This window comes from Protopterus annectens, chromosome 16.part0 (genome assembly GCF_019279795.1).
Source record: "Protopterus annectens isolate FY-2018-M chromosome 16.part0, PAN1.0, whole genome shotgun sequence".
Lineage (NCBI taxonomy): Eukaryota > Metazoa > Chordata > Ceratodontiformes > Protopteridae > Protopterus > Protopterus annectens.
The window spans coordinates 126,105,660-126,122,935 of record NC_056750.1 but is presented as its reverse complement, the minus strand read 5'-3'; the positions used below and the strand labels follow the sequence as shown (position 1 = coordinate 126,122,935).

General features: G+C 42.1%; 1 protein-coding gene across 1 annotated transcript in view; it reads right to left on the bottom strand.

Annotated features, from left to right (window-relative positions):
- TEP1 (telomerase associated protein 1) overlaps positions 1–17,276 on the bottom strand; it is a 2,704,809-nt gene that overhangs the window by 588,581 nt on the left and 2,098,952 nt on the right. The window contains exon 40 of the mRNA XM_044058078.1: positions 11,652–11,762. Within this exon, the coding sequence (XP_043914013.1) occupies positions 11,652–11,762 (111 nt within the window). The remainder of the gene's footprint in view (positions 1–11,651; positions 11,763–17,276) is intronic.

The following is a 17,276-nucleotide window of genomic DNA, read 5'->3' as shown; positions in this document are numbered from 1 at the left end:
GAAGCTTGCTGCATTAGTGTGGTAAAGAGCTTGTATCTTCATTACAAGGAGAACATAGAATGAGAGTCATGCTGCTGTTGGTAGAAAAGTGTCCATTAATGGTATTAGAAACTTGAACAGATGATCGTTATCTGGCCAGTATTCAAAGCTTTTGGGCATCTTCCATGTGCATAATATGTCCAAGGAGGCATGAGGGTGCACTGGTGCAAAAGCAGATGTATTAGTACCACAATTCAAAATGTTCTTGCCTCGCAGCAATGGAGGCTAAAAATTATATGTAAAAAGTTAAGTACCGGGAAAAGGCATAGTTAAGTGAAACCCAACCCAGGCAGATAAAGAAAGAAAGAAAGAAAGAAATAAGTACTAATAGGAAACTCATAAAGGAAGCTTAAGAAAAGGAGGAAGAAGGGAGGGTATTAGTAATGCATCTAATTGACTATCTACTGTTATGGTAAGTTTACTTACACAACGGCATTATGTTCATCATTAGATTACTGTTGCAGTAGTCCTTGCTATATGGGATGAATGTCAAAGCTTAGCTAGGAAGAAGGATCAGAGTTCAGGAGCCCCTGGAAAATAGTCTTAGCAAATCCTGCTCTTGATCTGAAGTAGGAACCAGTCTTATAATGTTTACTGAAAGTGCAAACAGATTACCAAGTTGCCTCCTCTGAAATATTTCTGGAGTCCTTCCCTTCCAAAAAATCTCCAAATGTAGCCAAAGCTCTGGTAGAGTGAGCTTTGACTTTGAAAGGAAGACTCTTTTCATAGTGAAAAAATGGACTGCATGTGAGAGCAATTTGGAAAACGTCTGCTTTGATGCTGACTGTCTCCTTTTTCTACCTATATAGGAAATGTGTTGTCCTGCCAAAAAAATATCTGAGTTGTCTGCAGACACTAGAGTATGTAGAATTCTCTTTCCTTTGTTTATTTATTTAGGTTCACGGAAGAACACAGGAAGATAAACAGATTGATTCAAGATGAATTCTGATACTATCTTTAGCATGAAGGAAAAGTTGGTTCTTAAAGATTCTCTGACAAAAGCCTGTAGCTCATAATAACTATTTGACTTTGCCTAGGAGAGTGTAACACGTTTTCTACATCAAGTACTTTAAATCATCCCATTGAGCTGGTTCAAAAGGAAAAGTGTAAATGTTTATAGTACAAATACAAGATCCTAAGGAGGTGCCACCTGTTTTCTAGACAGACAAATGTGGAGCAACCCTTTCAAAACTTGTTTGACCTGAAATAAGGCAGTTGTCCAAGTAGAGAAAGATGTGAATGCCTTGTAACTTGCAAAAGGTAATCGACTTTGTCAATTCCCTTGGTAGTGTAGATAGACCAACGTAAATAGGAGAACTTAAAATGTGAACCAGGAACAGAAAATCTTAAAAGAACAACTGGAATCTCTGTGAACGGGAATATAATGATAAGCATCTTTTCAATTTAGAGTTATCAAGAAACACAAAGAAGGAATCAGTGGAAAAAGTGACTATGTGGTTGGCATTTTGAACTGTGGAATCATGATGTGAAGATTTAGGAAGGACAGGTCCAACACAGGTCACCAGTTTCCCTCTTTCTTCAGCACTAGAAATATCCATGAATAGGATATTTTCCCTTGTTGAGTCAATGTACAGACTGAATTACTCCTTGGGTTAACATACGAGAAATGATGAGAGGAAATAGGAGTGTTTAACTTTGAGGATGGGGTGGAATTCCTAGGAGTGGATGGAAGTATTCCCACTGCCACCTGTATCCAGTTGGAATGATCTTTATTACCCAAGAATCTGTTGAAACCTGGTAGCAAAGAGGAAGATACATGGAAAGACTCCCTGAAATGTTTTGATAGCTAACAGAATGAGGGAGGGATATTCAGTCATTTTCTTTAGACTGACATTGGGCCTGTGGTGTCCATTCTTTTTTTCTTCAGAGCTGCTGTAACATTGCTTTTTAAATGGCTGCTTTCCTGACGTTTGTTGGGATTGATTGAAAGGCTTTATATAAATTGCCCTAAGGCTAGAGGGGTAATTTGTACTATATTTATTTGTTAACAGGAGATTATAAAATCTGCTCTAGCCCTTTGTTCAGAGCTCCCCTTTCAGCAAACCTTTTAACTACTTCAGCAGAAGAGGAGCCATATAAAACCTTCTTATCCTGGGGCATTAAGAATTTGGGATTTGACAGCCTTTTGTGTGACTTTAGCCATGCATGCATGTGCATCACTGAGCTAGTTGTTACAGCTCTGGATACTGCACCTGCAGCATCATAATGGAAACAAAGAATGATTCATAACTTGAGTAACTGAAGAAAGCAAAGAGAGTAAGGAAGATTCAACATCAGAAGTAGGTTAATTCTGAGACTGTCTTGCTCATGTTAGTAAGCATTGCCAAAATATATTTAGACGTGTGTCTGACAGTTTACTGTACTAATAGGATGGAAGATGTGTACACCTTTTTCCCATACTTGTAAAATGCCCTACCATAAATGTCTGACACTATGGGGTTAGAAACAGAACGGTGTTTAGAGACAGAGCCTTTTGTTAATGAAATAACAGATACGTCGGTTACAGGATTATGAAAAAAAAAATTGCCTTTGAAGTAACTTGTAAAGTCTGTCTGGCTTCTTAGCAGCACCAGGAGCCTGAATGTCAGGTGACTCACAAAAAGCATTATAAGCATCCTCTAATACTGCAATGACAGGAGGAATAGCCAAAGGTTTAGAGGTTTCTACTTGCAAAAGGCCATAGTACCTCCTATGAGAATCAGAAATTTCCTTTTGTTTCCACTGAAATAAGTCTTTCATCCTCTCAATAGTATCAGAGAAAGAGATTTATTGCGTAGGATTACCTGAAGAAATATTTTCTTCAGTTTCTGATTACAAGAATTCAGATAAAGATACTTGGGAAGCATTATCTAGCTCAGCTTTCTCAATGTCAGAGTCAGAGTCTGAAGGAAAGGGAGATATTTTCCTTTTTGTGAAGCAGCTGGGGTAACAGCCTGGAGACTAGAAGGTGTTAAACAGATCTTTTGCAAAGGAAAACCATTACTATCTGGTTTTCTTAGAAGATGCAGTAGTCAGCAGAGACAGATGGTTAACTTTTTGACTTTTTCTTTGGAGTTTCTAAAGATAAACTCTGAGATGACTTGGACATCTAGATTTCCACCCGGTTGTCCAGTACCTCTTTCTTTACCAATAATGTTAAGACTCTGCTGTCAACTTCTTCCAATATGACCAAGTTCTGTAATACTTTCTCTGAAACAGATGTAGGACTGGCCTTAGAGGATATGCCAGACTCCAAGCACTTAATGGCTTCCTGAGGAGCAAAATCAGAAGAGTCAGAACATCCAGATGAATGGTCTGAGGGCTCTGATATGACCATATTGGTGTCACCCATCAAGGGACAAGGAAGAGAGGTTAGAGCAGTTGCTATTTCTGGAACCTCTCTCATGGTTTTCTTCTTCTTAGCAACTGAAAGGGAAACATCCAAGGAGCTGGCACGTAAGGCTGTAGTCAGCTGGGTTATAACTTTCAACTGCTGATTTTCAAGAAACAATTTTAGGGAGTTAAAGTTCTGATACTTTTGGGGTAAATGACAAACATATACAGCACCATAGGAAGTCATGCTCTTCTCTTAAGAAAACAAAAAATAAACAGTGTGGGCAGCACTACAATGAATTTGCCGAACACACATACTCTTTGCCCTTTCCCTTTCTCTTGTACATAAGCCACAAAATAGCACAGGTTTTCACAGAAATATTGAAGGAAGGCCTTGAATCCAGTTTTTATCTGCCCCAAATCTCAAACAAGCCAACCAACGACACAAAGACTGACAGATATCTTCAAGAGCAAGAATGTTCTGAATTTTGGCACCCATACATCTGCTTTTATATTGATATGCATTTCTGCCTTCTCAGACAGGAGGTGCATGTGGAAGGTACTCAAAAGCTTTAAATAATGGGCAGACATCCGATCCTTGACAAGATATGTTCCATATAGCTCAGACTACAGTGTTCTATGTTTGATGTTATTCAAAGGGCGTCCAAATAATTGTCAGCCTGGAAGGATATGATCGACAGATCACATGCTTCACCAAGGCTGCCTGCATCTGCAGGACAATCTAATACCAAATTTATTAGGTTAAGTCAAGCACCAAAAGGAAATTGGCTAGGATTAAAAAAGTACAGTTGTGTACCTACCATAACTGTAGATGTTCGAGTGTACTCACTGTTGCAGTCATTACACTTGGGTTATCCTGCTGGCAGGCTACCTGCAGTCGGCCTGAATTCCGGGTCCGGCGTCGGTTGCTGTCACCTCTTCCCTGACGTCAGTCCGCCAGGGGTATAAAAGATGCAGCTGACGCCATTTTCTTCAGTTTTTCTTGCCCCAGATGTCAGGTGCCCCCAAATTGGTAGGCTAAAAATGTTGCCAATAAGTATGCATGCAATAACATAAACATTTCCTTCATCTACAAGCAAATACACCACATAGGTTGTGTATAGGATAGAGAAGTACAGTTAAGTCCCAGCAAAGAAAAAGGGGGATGGTGGGTGGGTAACCTGGACTGCAACAGTGAATACACTCGAACATCTACATTTATGGTAGGTACACAAATGTACTATGTTCATCGTGTTTCACTGTTGCAGTCATTACACTTGGGTTGAATCCCAAAGCTGAGGTAGGGTTGGCTGGGTCTAAATAGGATTAGGATAGGCTATAAGGACCTGCAAAACTGCAGTGGCAAAGCCTGCTCTGGATTTAGAGTAGAGAGGTAAATGGTAGTGCTTGGTGAAAGTGTGCACTGAACTCCAAGTTGCAGCCTCTAAAATGTCTTTGGTTGGTACCCCTCTGAGGAAGGCTGCTGAAGTGGCTGCTGCTCTGGTAGAATGTGGCCTAATGCCCTTCGGAATTGATTTGCCATGTTGTGAATAAGAGTCGAATGCATTGGCCTATCCATTTCAAAATAGTCTGCTTTGAGATAGGCTTTCCTTGTGGTCCTGCACCATATGCCCCTAAAAGTTGCTCAGTCTTTCTGAAAGCTTTAGTTCTGTCCAAGTAGAAGCGTAGCTGTCTATATCCAAAGAATGCAGGAGTCTCTCACCCTTATTCTGTGGGTTTGGATAAAAAGTAGGCAAATGAATGGTTTGGTTAAGGGCCACATTGGACATTACCTTAGGCATAAATGTTGAGTTAGTCCTCAGAGAAACCCTGTCTGGATGGAAAATGATAAAAGGTTCTACAGCCATGAGAGCCTGTAACTCTGAGACTCGTCTTGCAGAGGTTATTGCTAGGAGCAGAGCTGTTTTCCAAGATAAGAACTTTATTTCTGCTGTATTGGCTGGCTCAAAAGGCGGCAGTGTGAGTTTTTACAAGACATAATTGAGGTCCCATGCAGGTATTGGTGCTCTCCTAGGAGGTCTTCTGTTTTTGGCCCCTCTGAGGTACTGCCTTAGCAATGGATGAGAAAAAATAGGTGGTTCCGTATTGTAATGAGCTGAAATGGCAGAGGCATGGATTTTAATTGATGAGAAGGATAGGCCTTTGCCCAGCATCTCAGTTAGGTATTGTAAAATCTGAGGAATATTTAGTACAAGTGTGTCAATTCCTGTGCCTGTTTCCAAGCACAGAATCTCTTCCATTTTGCTGCATAAGATTTTCTGGTACTTGGCCTCCTGGCCTCCAAAATAATATCCATCACTGCTTTAGAGAGAGGTGTGTTCTGAATGGCTACATTATTCTCCATGCTGCCAGATTTAGGGTCGTGAGTTGGCTGTGCAGGATCCGATTGTTTCATTGGGTCAGTAAGTGAGGAATTAGAGGCAATGTCCAGGCTGGGCCTTGAGACAAGCTCTTTAGGACTGGGTACCAGTGCTGGTGGGACCAGTTTGGGGCAATCAGAATCACTTTTGTCTTCTCTTGTCTGACCTTTAGGAGTACCTTGGGAAGGAGAGGCAGAGGAGGAAAGGCATATACTGTTAGGGTTTTCCAGCTGAATGATAGAGCATTCACTTTCCATGCTTGCTTGTGATAAGTCCTTGTGCAGAATCTCTGTAGTTGGCAGTTGTAAGGGGAGGCAAAAAGATCTATGTCTGGGCATCCCCATTTCTTTGTTATCATGCTGAAGACTTGTGGATGCAGTTTCCACTCATGGGGATCCGTAATGTTTCTGCTTAGTTAGCCTGCCAGAGTATTTTTCTTTCCTGGCAGGAATTGTGCTTGCAAATGTACTTGATAAGTCAATGCTGTGTCCCACAAAGTCATGGCTTGTCTGCAGAGGGGGTAGGAATGTGTGCCTCCCTGCTTGTTTATGTACCACATGGCTGTAGTATTGTCCGTCCTTATCAGTAGTTGTCCTGGATGAAGAAGGTCCTTGAAAGCTGTCAGGGCATTCTGAAAAGCTAGCATCTCTTTTTGATTGATATGAAGATGCATTTGGCTTGAGGACCATGTGCCCTGAATACATTTTCCTGCCATGTGGGCCCCCCAGGCATAATCTGAAGCATCTGTTGTTATTGACTGCCTGGCTGTGGGTGAGCTGAATGGCTGTCCTTGTTGAGGTGACAGGCTCAGCCTAATTAAATCCTCAGCCATTTTAAGCATCTGCTTTTTAGGCATGGGGCCTGGAGATGGGCCTGCAACAGAGTCTCTTGGAGTGCATGGCTGATTTGGACTTAGTAAAGGCCTTGATGGAAAAGGAAGAGGAAGGTCTGAAGACACCATGGGTGGAGGTAGACCTGTCCACATTGTGAGGCTCAACACTAACAGTGGCTTCAGTAGCTGTAGTCAGGGTGTGGGCGGGAAGCCTCGGTTACAGGGGACACCGTCAGAGAGTGTCGTCGGTAGTCAGGGGCTGCGTAAGCTTCCTTCAGTCGGAGTCTCCGACGACATTATATAGTTAAAGTTTTCCCAAAAAATTGGCAAGCTCGACGCTAATAGTGCGTTTATTGAAACTAGCACAGCGACAGCCTGAGACGTCGTGGTCTGGGCCTAAACAAGGTATACAGAGGGAATGGAAATCCTTATGCGGTATTTGCTTCCCACAAGAAATACAATTGTTAACTTTGTCTGACATCAGTCTGAGGCAAGAAAAGTTTCCCCAACGGGGTACTTAGCTTTAAAGAAGACTTCGGTTTCCAAATATTCGTAATTTCAGGAGCTGGCCGACCGACGCGAACTGCTTCTGCTTCGGGCACCGCGCGGCAAAAAAGACTGAAGAAAATGGCGTCGGCTGGTTCTTTTATACCCCTGTCGCACTGACGTCAGGGAAGAAGGCAACGACAACCGATGCCGGACCTAGACTTTGGAATTCGGCCGACCGAGGACCCGCCTGACGGCAGGAGAACCCATCTGTAATGACTGCAGCTGTATGCATGATGAACATCGGTGTTTAGAGACAGAGCCTTTTGTTAATGAAATAACAGATACGTCGGTTATAGGATTATGAAAAAAAAATTGCCTTTGAAGTAACTTGTAAAGTCTGTCTGGCTTCTTAACAGACCAGGAGCCTGAATGTCAGGTGACTCACAAACAGCATTATAAGCATCCTCTAATACTGCAATGACAGGAGGAATAGCCAAAGGTTTAGAGGTTTCTACTTGCAGCAGGCCATAGTACCTCCTATGAGAATCAGAAATTTCCTTTTGTTTCCACTGGAATAAGTCTTTCATCCTCCCAATAGTATCAGAGAAAGAGATTTATTGTATAGGATTACCTGAAGAAATATTTTCTTCAGTTTCTGATTACAAGAATTCAGATAAAGATACTTGGGAAGCATTATCTAGCTCAGCTTTCTCAATGTCAGAGTCAGAGTCTGAAGGAAAGGAAGATATTTTCCTTTTTGTGAAGCAGCTGGGGCAACAGCCTGGAAACTAGAAGGTGTTAAACAGATCTTTTGCAAAGGAAAACCATTACTCTCTGATTTTCTTAGAAGATGCAGTAGTCAGCAGATACAGATGGTTAACTTTTTGACTTTTTCTTTGGAGTTTCTAAAGTTAAACTCTGAGATGACTTGGACATCTAGATTTCCACCCGGTTGCCCAGTACCTCTTTCTTTACCAATAATGTTAAGACTCTGCTGTCAACTTCTTCCAATATGACCAAGTTCTGTAATACTTTCTCTGAAACAGATGTAGGACTGGCCTTAGAGGATATGCCAGACTCCAAGCACTTAATGGCTTCCTGAGGAGCAGCATCAGAAAAGTCAGAACATCCAGATGAATGGTCTGAAGGCTCTGATATGACCATATTGGTGTCACCCATCAAGAGACAGAGAAGAGAGGTTAGAGTAGTTGCTATTTCTGGAACCTCTCTCATGGTTTTCTTCTTCTTAGCAACTGAAAGGGAAACATCCAAGGAGCTGGCACGTAAGGCTGTAGTCAGCTGGGTTATAACTTTCAACTGCTGATTTTCAAGAAACAATTTTAGGGAGTTAAAGTTCTGATAGTTTTGAGGTAAATGACAAACATATACAGCACCATAGGAAGTCATGCTCTTCTCTTAAGAAAACAAAAAATAAACAGTGTGGGCAGCACTACAATGAATTTGCTGAACACACATACTCTTTGCCCTTTCCCTTTCTCTTGTACATAAGCCACAAAACAGCACAGGTTATCACAGAAATATTGAAGGAAGGCCTTGAATCCAGTTTTTATCTGCCCCAAATCTCAAACAAGCCAACCGACGACACAAAGACTGACAGTTATCTTTAAGAGCAAGAATGTTCTGAATTTTGGCACCCATACATCTGCTTTTATATTGGTATGCCTTTCTGTCTTCTCAGACAGGAGGTGCATGTGGAAGGTACTCAAAAGCTTTAAATAATGGGCAGACATCCGATCCTTGACAAGATAGTTAGTCCTCAGAGAAACCCTGTCTGGATAGAAAATGATAAAAGGTTCCACAGCCATGAGAGCCTGTAACTCTGAGACTCATCTTGCAGAGGTTATTGCTAGGAGCAGAGCTGTTTTCCTAGATAAGAACTTTATTTCTGCTGTATTGGCTGGCTCAAAAGGTGGCAGTGTGAGTTTTTCCAAGACATAATTGAGGTCCCATGCAGGTATTGGTGCTCTCCTAGGAGGTCTTATGTTTTTGGCCCCTCTAAGGTACTGCCTTAGCAATGGATGAGAAAAAATAAGTGGTTCCATATTGTAATGAGCTGAAATGGCAGAGGCATGGATTTTAATTGATGAGAAGGATAGGCCTTTGTCCAGCATCTCAGTTAGGTATTGTAAAATCTGAGGAATATTTGGTACAAGCGTGTCAATTCCTTGTGCCCGTTTCCAAGCACAGAATCTCTTCCATTTTGCTGCATAAGATTTTCTGGTACTTGGCCTCCTGGCCTCCAAAATAACATCCATCACTGCTTTAGAGAGAGGCATGTTTTGAATGGAAGAGATTCTGTGCCAGAGAATCAAAACCACATTGCAATGTATGCTTTCCCACTTGTTCAGTTGCATGCAATAAATCCTGCATTTCCTTATTTTCTGCACAATCAGAATTTGCCAACATTTTCTGTTTTAGCAGTGACATTAAGTATTGCCGATATTTAGGCATATGAAATTGACAATTTAAAGCCTGCAAAGCCAAAGTAGCAGAAGTGTAAACTTTTTCCCCCCATCTGTCTAGTGCCCTAGAATCCCTGTCAGAGGGGATAGGGTTTTTTGCAGTAGAAGCCTTGACCCCTTTGGGACCCTGAGAAATAGTTTCTGGATCAGCAGCAGGGTTTTTATAAAGAAATTTATGAGAGTCTGGAACCCTGTAGTATCTGTCTGGTTTAACAGGGGCAGGGGGTAAAGAGTCAGGAGAAAGGGCGGACTCTGAAAATACATCATCTACAATGTCTAAAACAGGGGAAATAGCAAGTGGCCTGTGCTGAGGTAGTAAGAGAAAATCTCTAAGCCTTTTCTTTGATTCTGAGTAGTCTTGGCTCTCCCAGTGGAAGTGCTCCCTCATGGTATGCAGGGTTTCCTCAAAAGAAAAAGCCTCAGGAGGAGAGGCTGAAGGAATAGATTCTTCAGCATCAGAATCCTCATAAGGAGGAAGAGAGTATTCCTGCTCAGAAGAGGAGTCAGAGGAAATAGAAACCTGATCTGAAGATTCGTATTCTGTCTCTTGCCTAGGCCTCTTTATCAGGAGGGGGATGGGAACCCCTGATCAAGGTAATTAGGTCTTCGGCCATTTTGAGCATCTGTTTTTAGGCATGGAAGTCTGTCCAGGAGAATGCTGTACTTGTTTCTTTGTCTTTAGAGCTGCTTTAGTCTTTGCTTTGGAAGCTGAGGTAGGCTTTACATATAACTGAGTAGGTCTGAAAACACCCTCAGAAGCCGATGCCTGCTCAGCGGCTCCGGACCCATCTGAGGGAATAGTTTCCGAGTGTCCAATACCTTGAGTATCTAGAGGCCTAGCTGGCTCCACGTGGGAATCGGCCTGTGCCTCTGAGGTAGTGGGCATCAGGGACTGCGAAAGCACCTCACTGAGAACCGACGACTGGTTTAGCGGAAGCTTCGTCGGTTTTGGACCTCGGATGCCTGTCCTTTTCCTTTTCCTTGTGCTTTTTATAAACTCCGGTCGTCAGTTGTTCCAACGGCATTATATAATTAAATCTTCGGCCAAAGTAATGAAAGGCAAAATCGTACTGACGCTTAATAGTGCGTTGGTTAAATCTAGCGCAAAACCGACAGCTAGCAAAGTTGTGATCAGGGCCTAGGCAAGGAACACAGTAAGAATGAAAATCCTTATGAGGTATTTGCTTCCCACAAGAAATACAATTGTTAACTTTTTCTGACATCGATCTGGAGCAAGAAAAAAGTTTCCCCAACGGGGTACTTAGCTTTAATGAAGACTTCGGATCTGAAATTCGATTTTGAAAATATCAGGAGTTGGCCAACCGGCACTTGCGAACTGCTTTTGCTTCGGGCACCGCGCGGCAAGAAAGACTGAAGAAAATGGCGTTGGCTGCATCTTTTATACCTCTGGCGCACTGACGTCAGGGAAGAGGCAACAGCAACTGATGGCAGACCAAGACTTTGGAATTTAGGCCGACTGCGGGTAGCCTGCCAGCAGGATAACCCAAGTGTAATGACTGCAACAGTGAAACACGATGAACATCTGGCCTGCAAGAGTAGCTAGCCTAGTATGAATCTTTGAACCTGCGAAGTCCTTCTCATACTTCCCATTCCATACAATGCAAGGGATCCTTATTTCAGGCTGTGTAAACAGTCTTTTGCTTTGTGGACTTCATTAGTGACACTAATGATATCTACTCAAAAAGAAAGAAGCTTAGTCAAACTGATTCTTATTTGTAAAATGGAATGTATTCAGCCAAGAGCTTTTTGTTCCAATGCGCTGCAACCAGCTGCTTGTGCTCATCTCAAGACTCACCCAAGACATGACAGTAGTTAAAGAATGTGCACATCATTATGAGTTAAACAGAAAGGGAATGCAAGCGTAATGCAACATAAGTTTTTTTTATTGTACTTACTCAGATGGCCCATCATTATAAGAAGAAGGTATACCTTGGTTCTAAATTTTATTCCTACCAGTTACTGAACTAACTTGCTCAAGGACACAATGCTATACTGATTGCTGAATCTAAAACGGTATGATTCCCAATATGTTTAAATAGCAAGTGCTGGATATATATATATATATATGCTCACCACAAGAGATAATATCCAAGCACAGCCTGTGATCCAGTCTTTGTGGCAGGACAACAAGGACTTCCGAAGAACTGGCGCAGAAAGTGTTGTCAAATCCCAGAATGCAAGGCTCTAAATGCAAACAGAAATGACACAAAATAGTAAAGATGTGCTAAGTTATACAACGGTTATGCAAGCATATCTACTGTGAGCATGCATTCTCTCTCACACACTGAACCTGATTTACACCACTTTAACTCATTCATGCTTACATTGCAGGTCACACTGTTTTCTGTTTCACACCTGCAGCACTAGTTGTGTGGGCTGCATTGTTTATTTCCAGTTTTCAGTACTTGAAAGGCAGATCACGCACAGTACAAATGTAAACTTAATTGACGTACTGAATATATAGCACTCGGTGTCATAGTTAACTTGTTTAAATGGGAGAAAACTATTTTATCTGAAACAAGTAAGGTAAAATGTTGCTTTACTTGTTTGGTTTAAAACAGTTTCCTCACATTCAAATTTACTATGACTCTGAGAACCAGGAAATCCTTGTTCAGATTGCCACCAGTCATGAATATGACATATTGCTATGTGATTGCCAGTTGGTGTGAATAAGGTACACATCCAAACATGTTTAAAATGTCAAAACTGCACCTCTTAGCATCATGATGCATAAACATGTATTTGTGTCAGTTTGTATCTTGGTCGCAAACCAATGACTAGATGGAGGTATATGGCACATGCTCTTCAGACATCATGCCATCTTCCTTCTGAGCTTCCATTTAGCTAACAGAGATACGACAAGCTGTGACCTAAACATTAAATGACTTATGCACTGTGTAGTCAAAAATAAATACCCTCAAACCTGATGTCTTATGAATGCCATAAAAATACACATTAAACCAGTAAGAAATTGTTTTGAAAAAATTGTTAGAATTCTAACTTCTAAATGGACATCTGACGAGTAGAAAATATGAGTCACTGAGATAGACAGAAAAGTAATAATTCTTTATTAAACGTATTCATGACTTCCCTGGCTAGGGAGTACACTGAACAGCAGTCAAAACCATTTATCCATCCTGCCTGATAACATTTTGATTTCTTTTGTATCCTCTCAGCTATGTCAGCTGTGCCATTCTCCTTCACACTATAAGACCTCCAAAGCTGGGCACAGCACCTGCAATATGACCTAACCAATGTCTTGATATACTGTCAAGAAAACATCCTTATCCTTAATTTCTAAAATTCCTAGCTGTATAATACAGCATCAGTCTTGCCAACATAACTCAACATACTCTTGACAAGATACATACTCACCATGACAGCTAAAAGGTGAAGAGGCTTCATGCTTACTGAATATGGTGGACTTCTTTGAAAAGTTCACTAAGGCAATAGATGAAGGGGGGAAAACTGTTCATACTGCCTGCCTAGATCTGTCTAAAGCATTTGATAAAATGTCCCACTCGGGCATTGTCAACAAATTTTCTGAGCTGGGTAAAACCCCCTTTATAACATGTTGGACAGCTAGCTGGCTCACTGACAGGACCCAGGAAGTTAGAATCTGTGAGGGCACATCAACAAATAATCAGTCAGCAGTGGAGTACCCCTAGGGCTCTGTGCTAAACCCACTTCTCTTTGGCATCTACTTCCTGGATGTCAAAATCAATGTCAAAGGCCTCTGGCTAACCAAGTTCTCAGATGACTGTAAACTGGGAGCAGTCAATGAATCCCACTAAGATGAGAACACCCTTCAGGAAGTTCTAATACAGACAAACGCTTGGTGGCAAAGCCATGGATTAAAACTCAATACCAAGAAATGCACTATAGTACCTTATGGGAAATTGGACACCCTAGGTAAAAGTTGATTCACTGCTCAGGGATCTTGGAACTTATATAGATAGTAACCTAACCTTCAACCAATGTGTGTCCAGGGTAGTAAGAAAATCCTTCTATGTCATTCAACTTATAAGCAAGGGCATGGCATCAAGGTGCAGAGAGTTAATCATACCACTGTACTCGGTCCTCATCAGGACCATCATAGACTATGATGCCCCCTTTGGTATGTACCTGACCAGACACATGGAGCAACAGAAATGTCAACAAAGGCTCCTTCCAAAAAGAATACAGAGAATAAACACAATGTCCTACACTAATCATCTTAAAGCCCTGTCTCATTACTTGGTATCATACAGACTTAAGTAAAAACGACAACCACAGGAGTACCAAAGGTCCACAATGGTAAACTAAAAGAATAACCACAAAAAAAAAACCTCTCACTGGAGCCACCACTAAGTATCAAACAAATATTTATTAAACAAAACTAAAACTACAGAGGATAAGTATTTTCAAGCCAAAGCTCTTCATCAGCTCCATCAACATGTAACTCCTCTTCACCTAAATCCATTCAATCAGCCAGTAGAAACCAGCATACAGGCCTACACCTTCTCAGCACAGGCCTTAAAGGCAATATGCCATACAAATACGGTAGCCAATCCGCCTGCAGATCAGCTATCCATCTGATTTCGCTCAACTCTGTTTCATGTCGCAGACTAATATAAATTGACTGTACTTTGTTTTTTGAACATTTTAGACAAAATAAATGGTCATTTGAATGTTTTATACTCTATTTGGTGAGTACTTCTTCTAGGTCTGTGTTCTGTATTTTAGACTTTTTTTACTCTATGTCTAGTAAGTTGACCTTTTTCTCAATAAAACAATAATATTTCATACATTTTGCAATTTGTAATTTTCTCTGAATTCTGTGATACCCTCCCACCACCACTGACTGCAGTCTATGGAGATAAAGATGAGGCTTAATTTACTTTTCTTAGGATAGTGCAATCAACATAAACATACTTACTGGTTCATAGGTTGGTACTAGGCTATCGGCCCTAGGGCCTATACAAGCCTAGCCATAACAATTCTCTGGATATTTCTAACCACAATATTTACTTCTCTGGACCCCTGTCTAGCAGGGCGACCGACATGATCCCCGGGGTGAATTTTCTATCTCCCATCCAACCATCAAGGTTCCTTTTGAAGAGGGCCAATGAGGCGCTCTGCTTGACATGTATGGGCAGTCTATTCCAGAGTATGGGGAGTCTCTGGGTCAGGAACCTATCCCTCCAGCATGTTTTGTTCATTGTGATGACAAGGTTTAGATCCCTGGAGAATGTGGCTCTGAGGGATTGGGATTTCTTTAACTGGAGCATGTCCAACAGCTCAGGGTTTGACATGGCCTTGTATGTTAAGCAGAGAACTCCTCTGAGTAGACGATATGCCACAGAGTATAGCTGGAGTTTTTTTAGACGGTCAGCATATGGCATCTGCTTTAGGCCTGTGATTCTTTTAGTGAGGTATTTCTGTGGCCTTTCCAGCTGTTGCAGATGTCTTGTGAGGTACATACCAAATGGGGCATTATACTCTATAATGGGTCTAATGAGGGATGAGTACAGTGGAACAATGACCTCCTTTTTTCTGAATGAAAAGCCCTTAGTGAAGAGGTGTGCCACATAGAAGGATTTCCTGACTGTTGTGGTGATGTGGTTATCGAAAGTGAGACCACTGTCCACCTGTGTCCCTAAGTCTCTCATCACACTTTCAATGTTTAGTGTACTGTCACCTATGTGGTAATTCATGGGTACATGCTTTTTCCAAAGGGGACAACTATACATTTCTTGGCATTAAGCTTGAGCCCATGGCTCTGGCACCAGGCATCTGTTTCTGTAAGGCCCTTCTGTAGAATATCCACATCATTTAGGGATTCAATAATGGCTCCCAGTTTGCAGTCATCTGCGAACTTTGTTAGCCAGAGTCCCTTAGTGTTGGCCTGTACTTCAGAGAAGTAGATGCCAAACAAGAGTGGTCCCAGGACTGAACCCTGAGGTACTCCACTTGTCACTTGTCTGGAGATGGATTTGGAGTCGGCTACTTTTACAGTCTGGGTTCTGTCAGTAAGCCAGATGGTAACCCATCGAGTGACGTAGGGATTTTATGCCCAGCTTAGTAAGTTTATCTATGATTCCAGAGTGGGGGATGGTGTAGAAGGCCTTGGCGAGGTCCAGATAGGCTGTGTGGACCACCTTACCCTCGTCCACAGCTTTGGAGACTGATTGGAAGAAGTCAATCAGATTCAGGAGACAAGATCGGCCCTTCACAAACCCAAAATGGGTGGGGTCCAGTGTTTGAAGGTTGCCAATGTCTTTGTTTATAAGTTCCATGATAATGCGTTCCATGCCCTTGCAGATCAGGCTTGTCAGACTAATGGGATGGTAGTTCCCGGGATCCAAGGCGGATACCTCCTTGTGGAGTGGGACAACTGTGGCTGTGCACCACTCAGTGAGCACGAATCCTGAGGCGAGGCTATGATTAAACATGACACTTAGGTGAGGTGCCAGTTCATTTTGTAGTTCATGTAGTACACAGCCTGGGATGCCATCTGGTCCTATGGATGCTGTATTCTTAGCTTTGGAGAGTGCGGTTTCTACCTGTGTGGCCGTGATTACCGGAATTTGGCAATCTTTTGGTACTGAGATGGGCCCTTTAGGGGGTGAGAGGGGGGTGAAGTTGGCACTAAATCGATCTGCCAGGATATTGGCAATATCCTTGGGATCAGTATATTTAATGCCATTCTGCTGTAGCTCAGAGCAGATCTGAGCATTGCCATTTAGATTCTTGACATAACTATAGAATGCCTTGTGATTGTCTTTGGAATCTTTGGCAATTTTATTTTCGTAACTAGCTTTTGATGATTTTATGAGGGACCTCAGCTTCTTACTGAGGCTGGTGAGGGAGTTTTTTGCATCCTGGGATTTTCCTTTTTTCTGCAACAGTTTCTTCCTTCTATTGTATAGTTTGTTTATAGCAGGGGACCACTAGATTGGCTTCCTTTTTTTGGAGAAGAGCATCTTGGTTGTATTTGGGATGGCACGATTCATGGACGAGTGGATGTGCTCGTACAGTGCCTTACAGTAGGATTTTGCAGTCGAACTTTCAGATCCCGTCTGCATGGATGTTGTGAAGTTTGTCACTTCTGACTTCTGTAGCATGAAGTTGGCTTTGGAGTTTGTTAAGGAGGTTTCCTTACTGGGGGGTGGGGGTGGGATGTCAAGGGTGATTTGCTTATGGTCAGACCTGACCAATGAGGGGGTGACCACTGGTGTGGAGCATCTATCTCCCATGTTGGTAATGACCAGGTCTAGGATATTGGAGCCCCTGGTGGGACAATGGATTAGTTGATCCAGGGCGTTGGAATTTATGAATTCCAAGAACCGCTGGGAAAAGGAATTGGTACCTGAGTAGTTTTCCCAGTTAATGGCAGGGTAGTTGAAATCACCCAGTATTAGGATATTTGGTTGTATCTTAATATTTTCCAGTATGTTTAGAAAGGTGTAGTGAGAATCTTGGGGCATAGTGGAGGATCTGTAGCAAGCTACAATTTGGATTGCAGTCTTACCTAGTGTTAGTTGCACCTGGAGAATTTTAGATGCATTGTGTTGGGCAACTAGCCTGGAGGTGTGAATATCCTTGGTGAATATGGATACTCCTCCACCTTTAGTGTTTCGGTTTTGGTTTTGTGGCCAAAAGTGTGGTAAGAGTTGTAGCCTGGTAATGCAGCGGTACTCTCTGGAGCCTTGAACC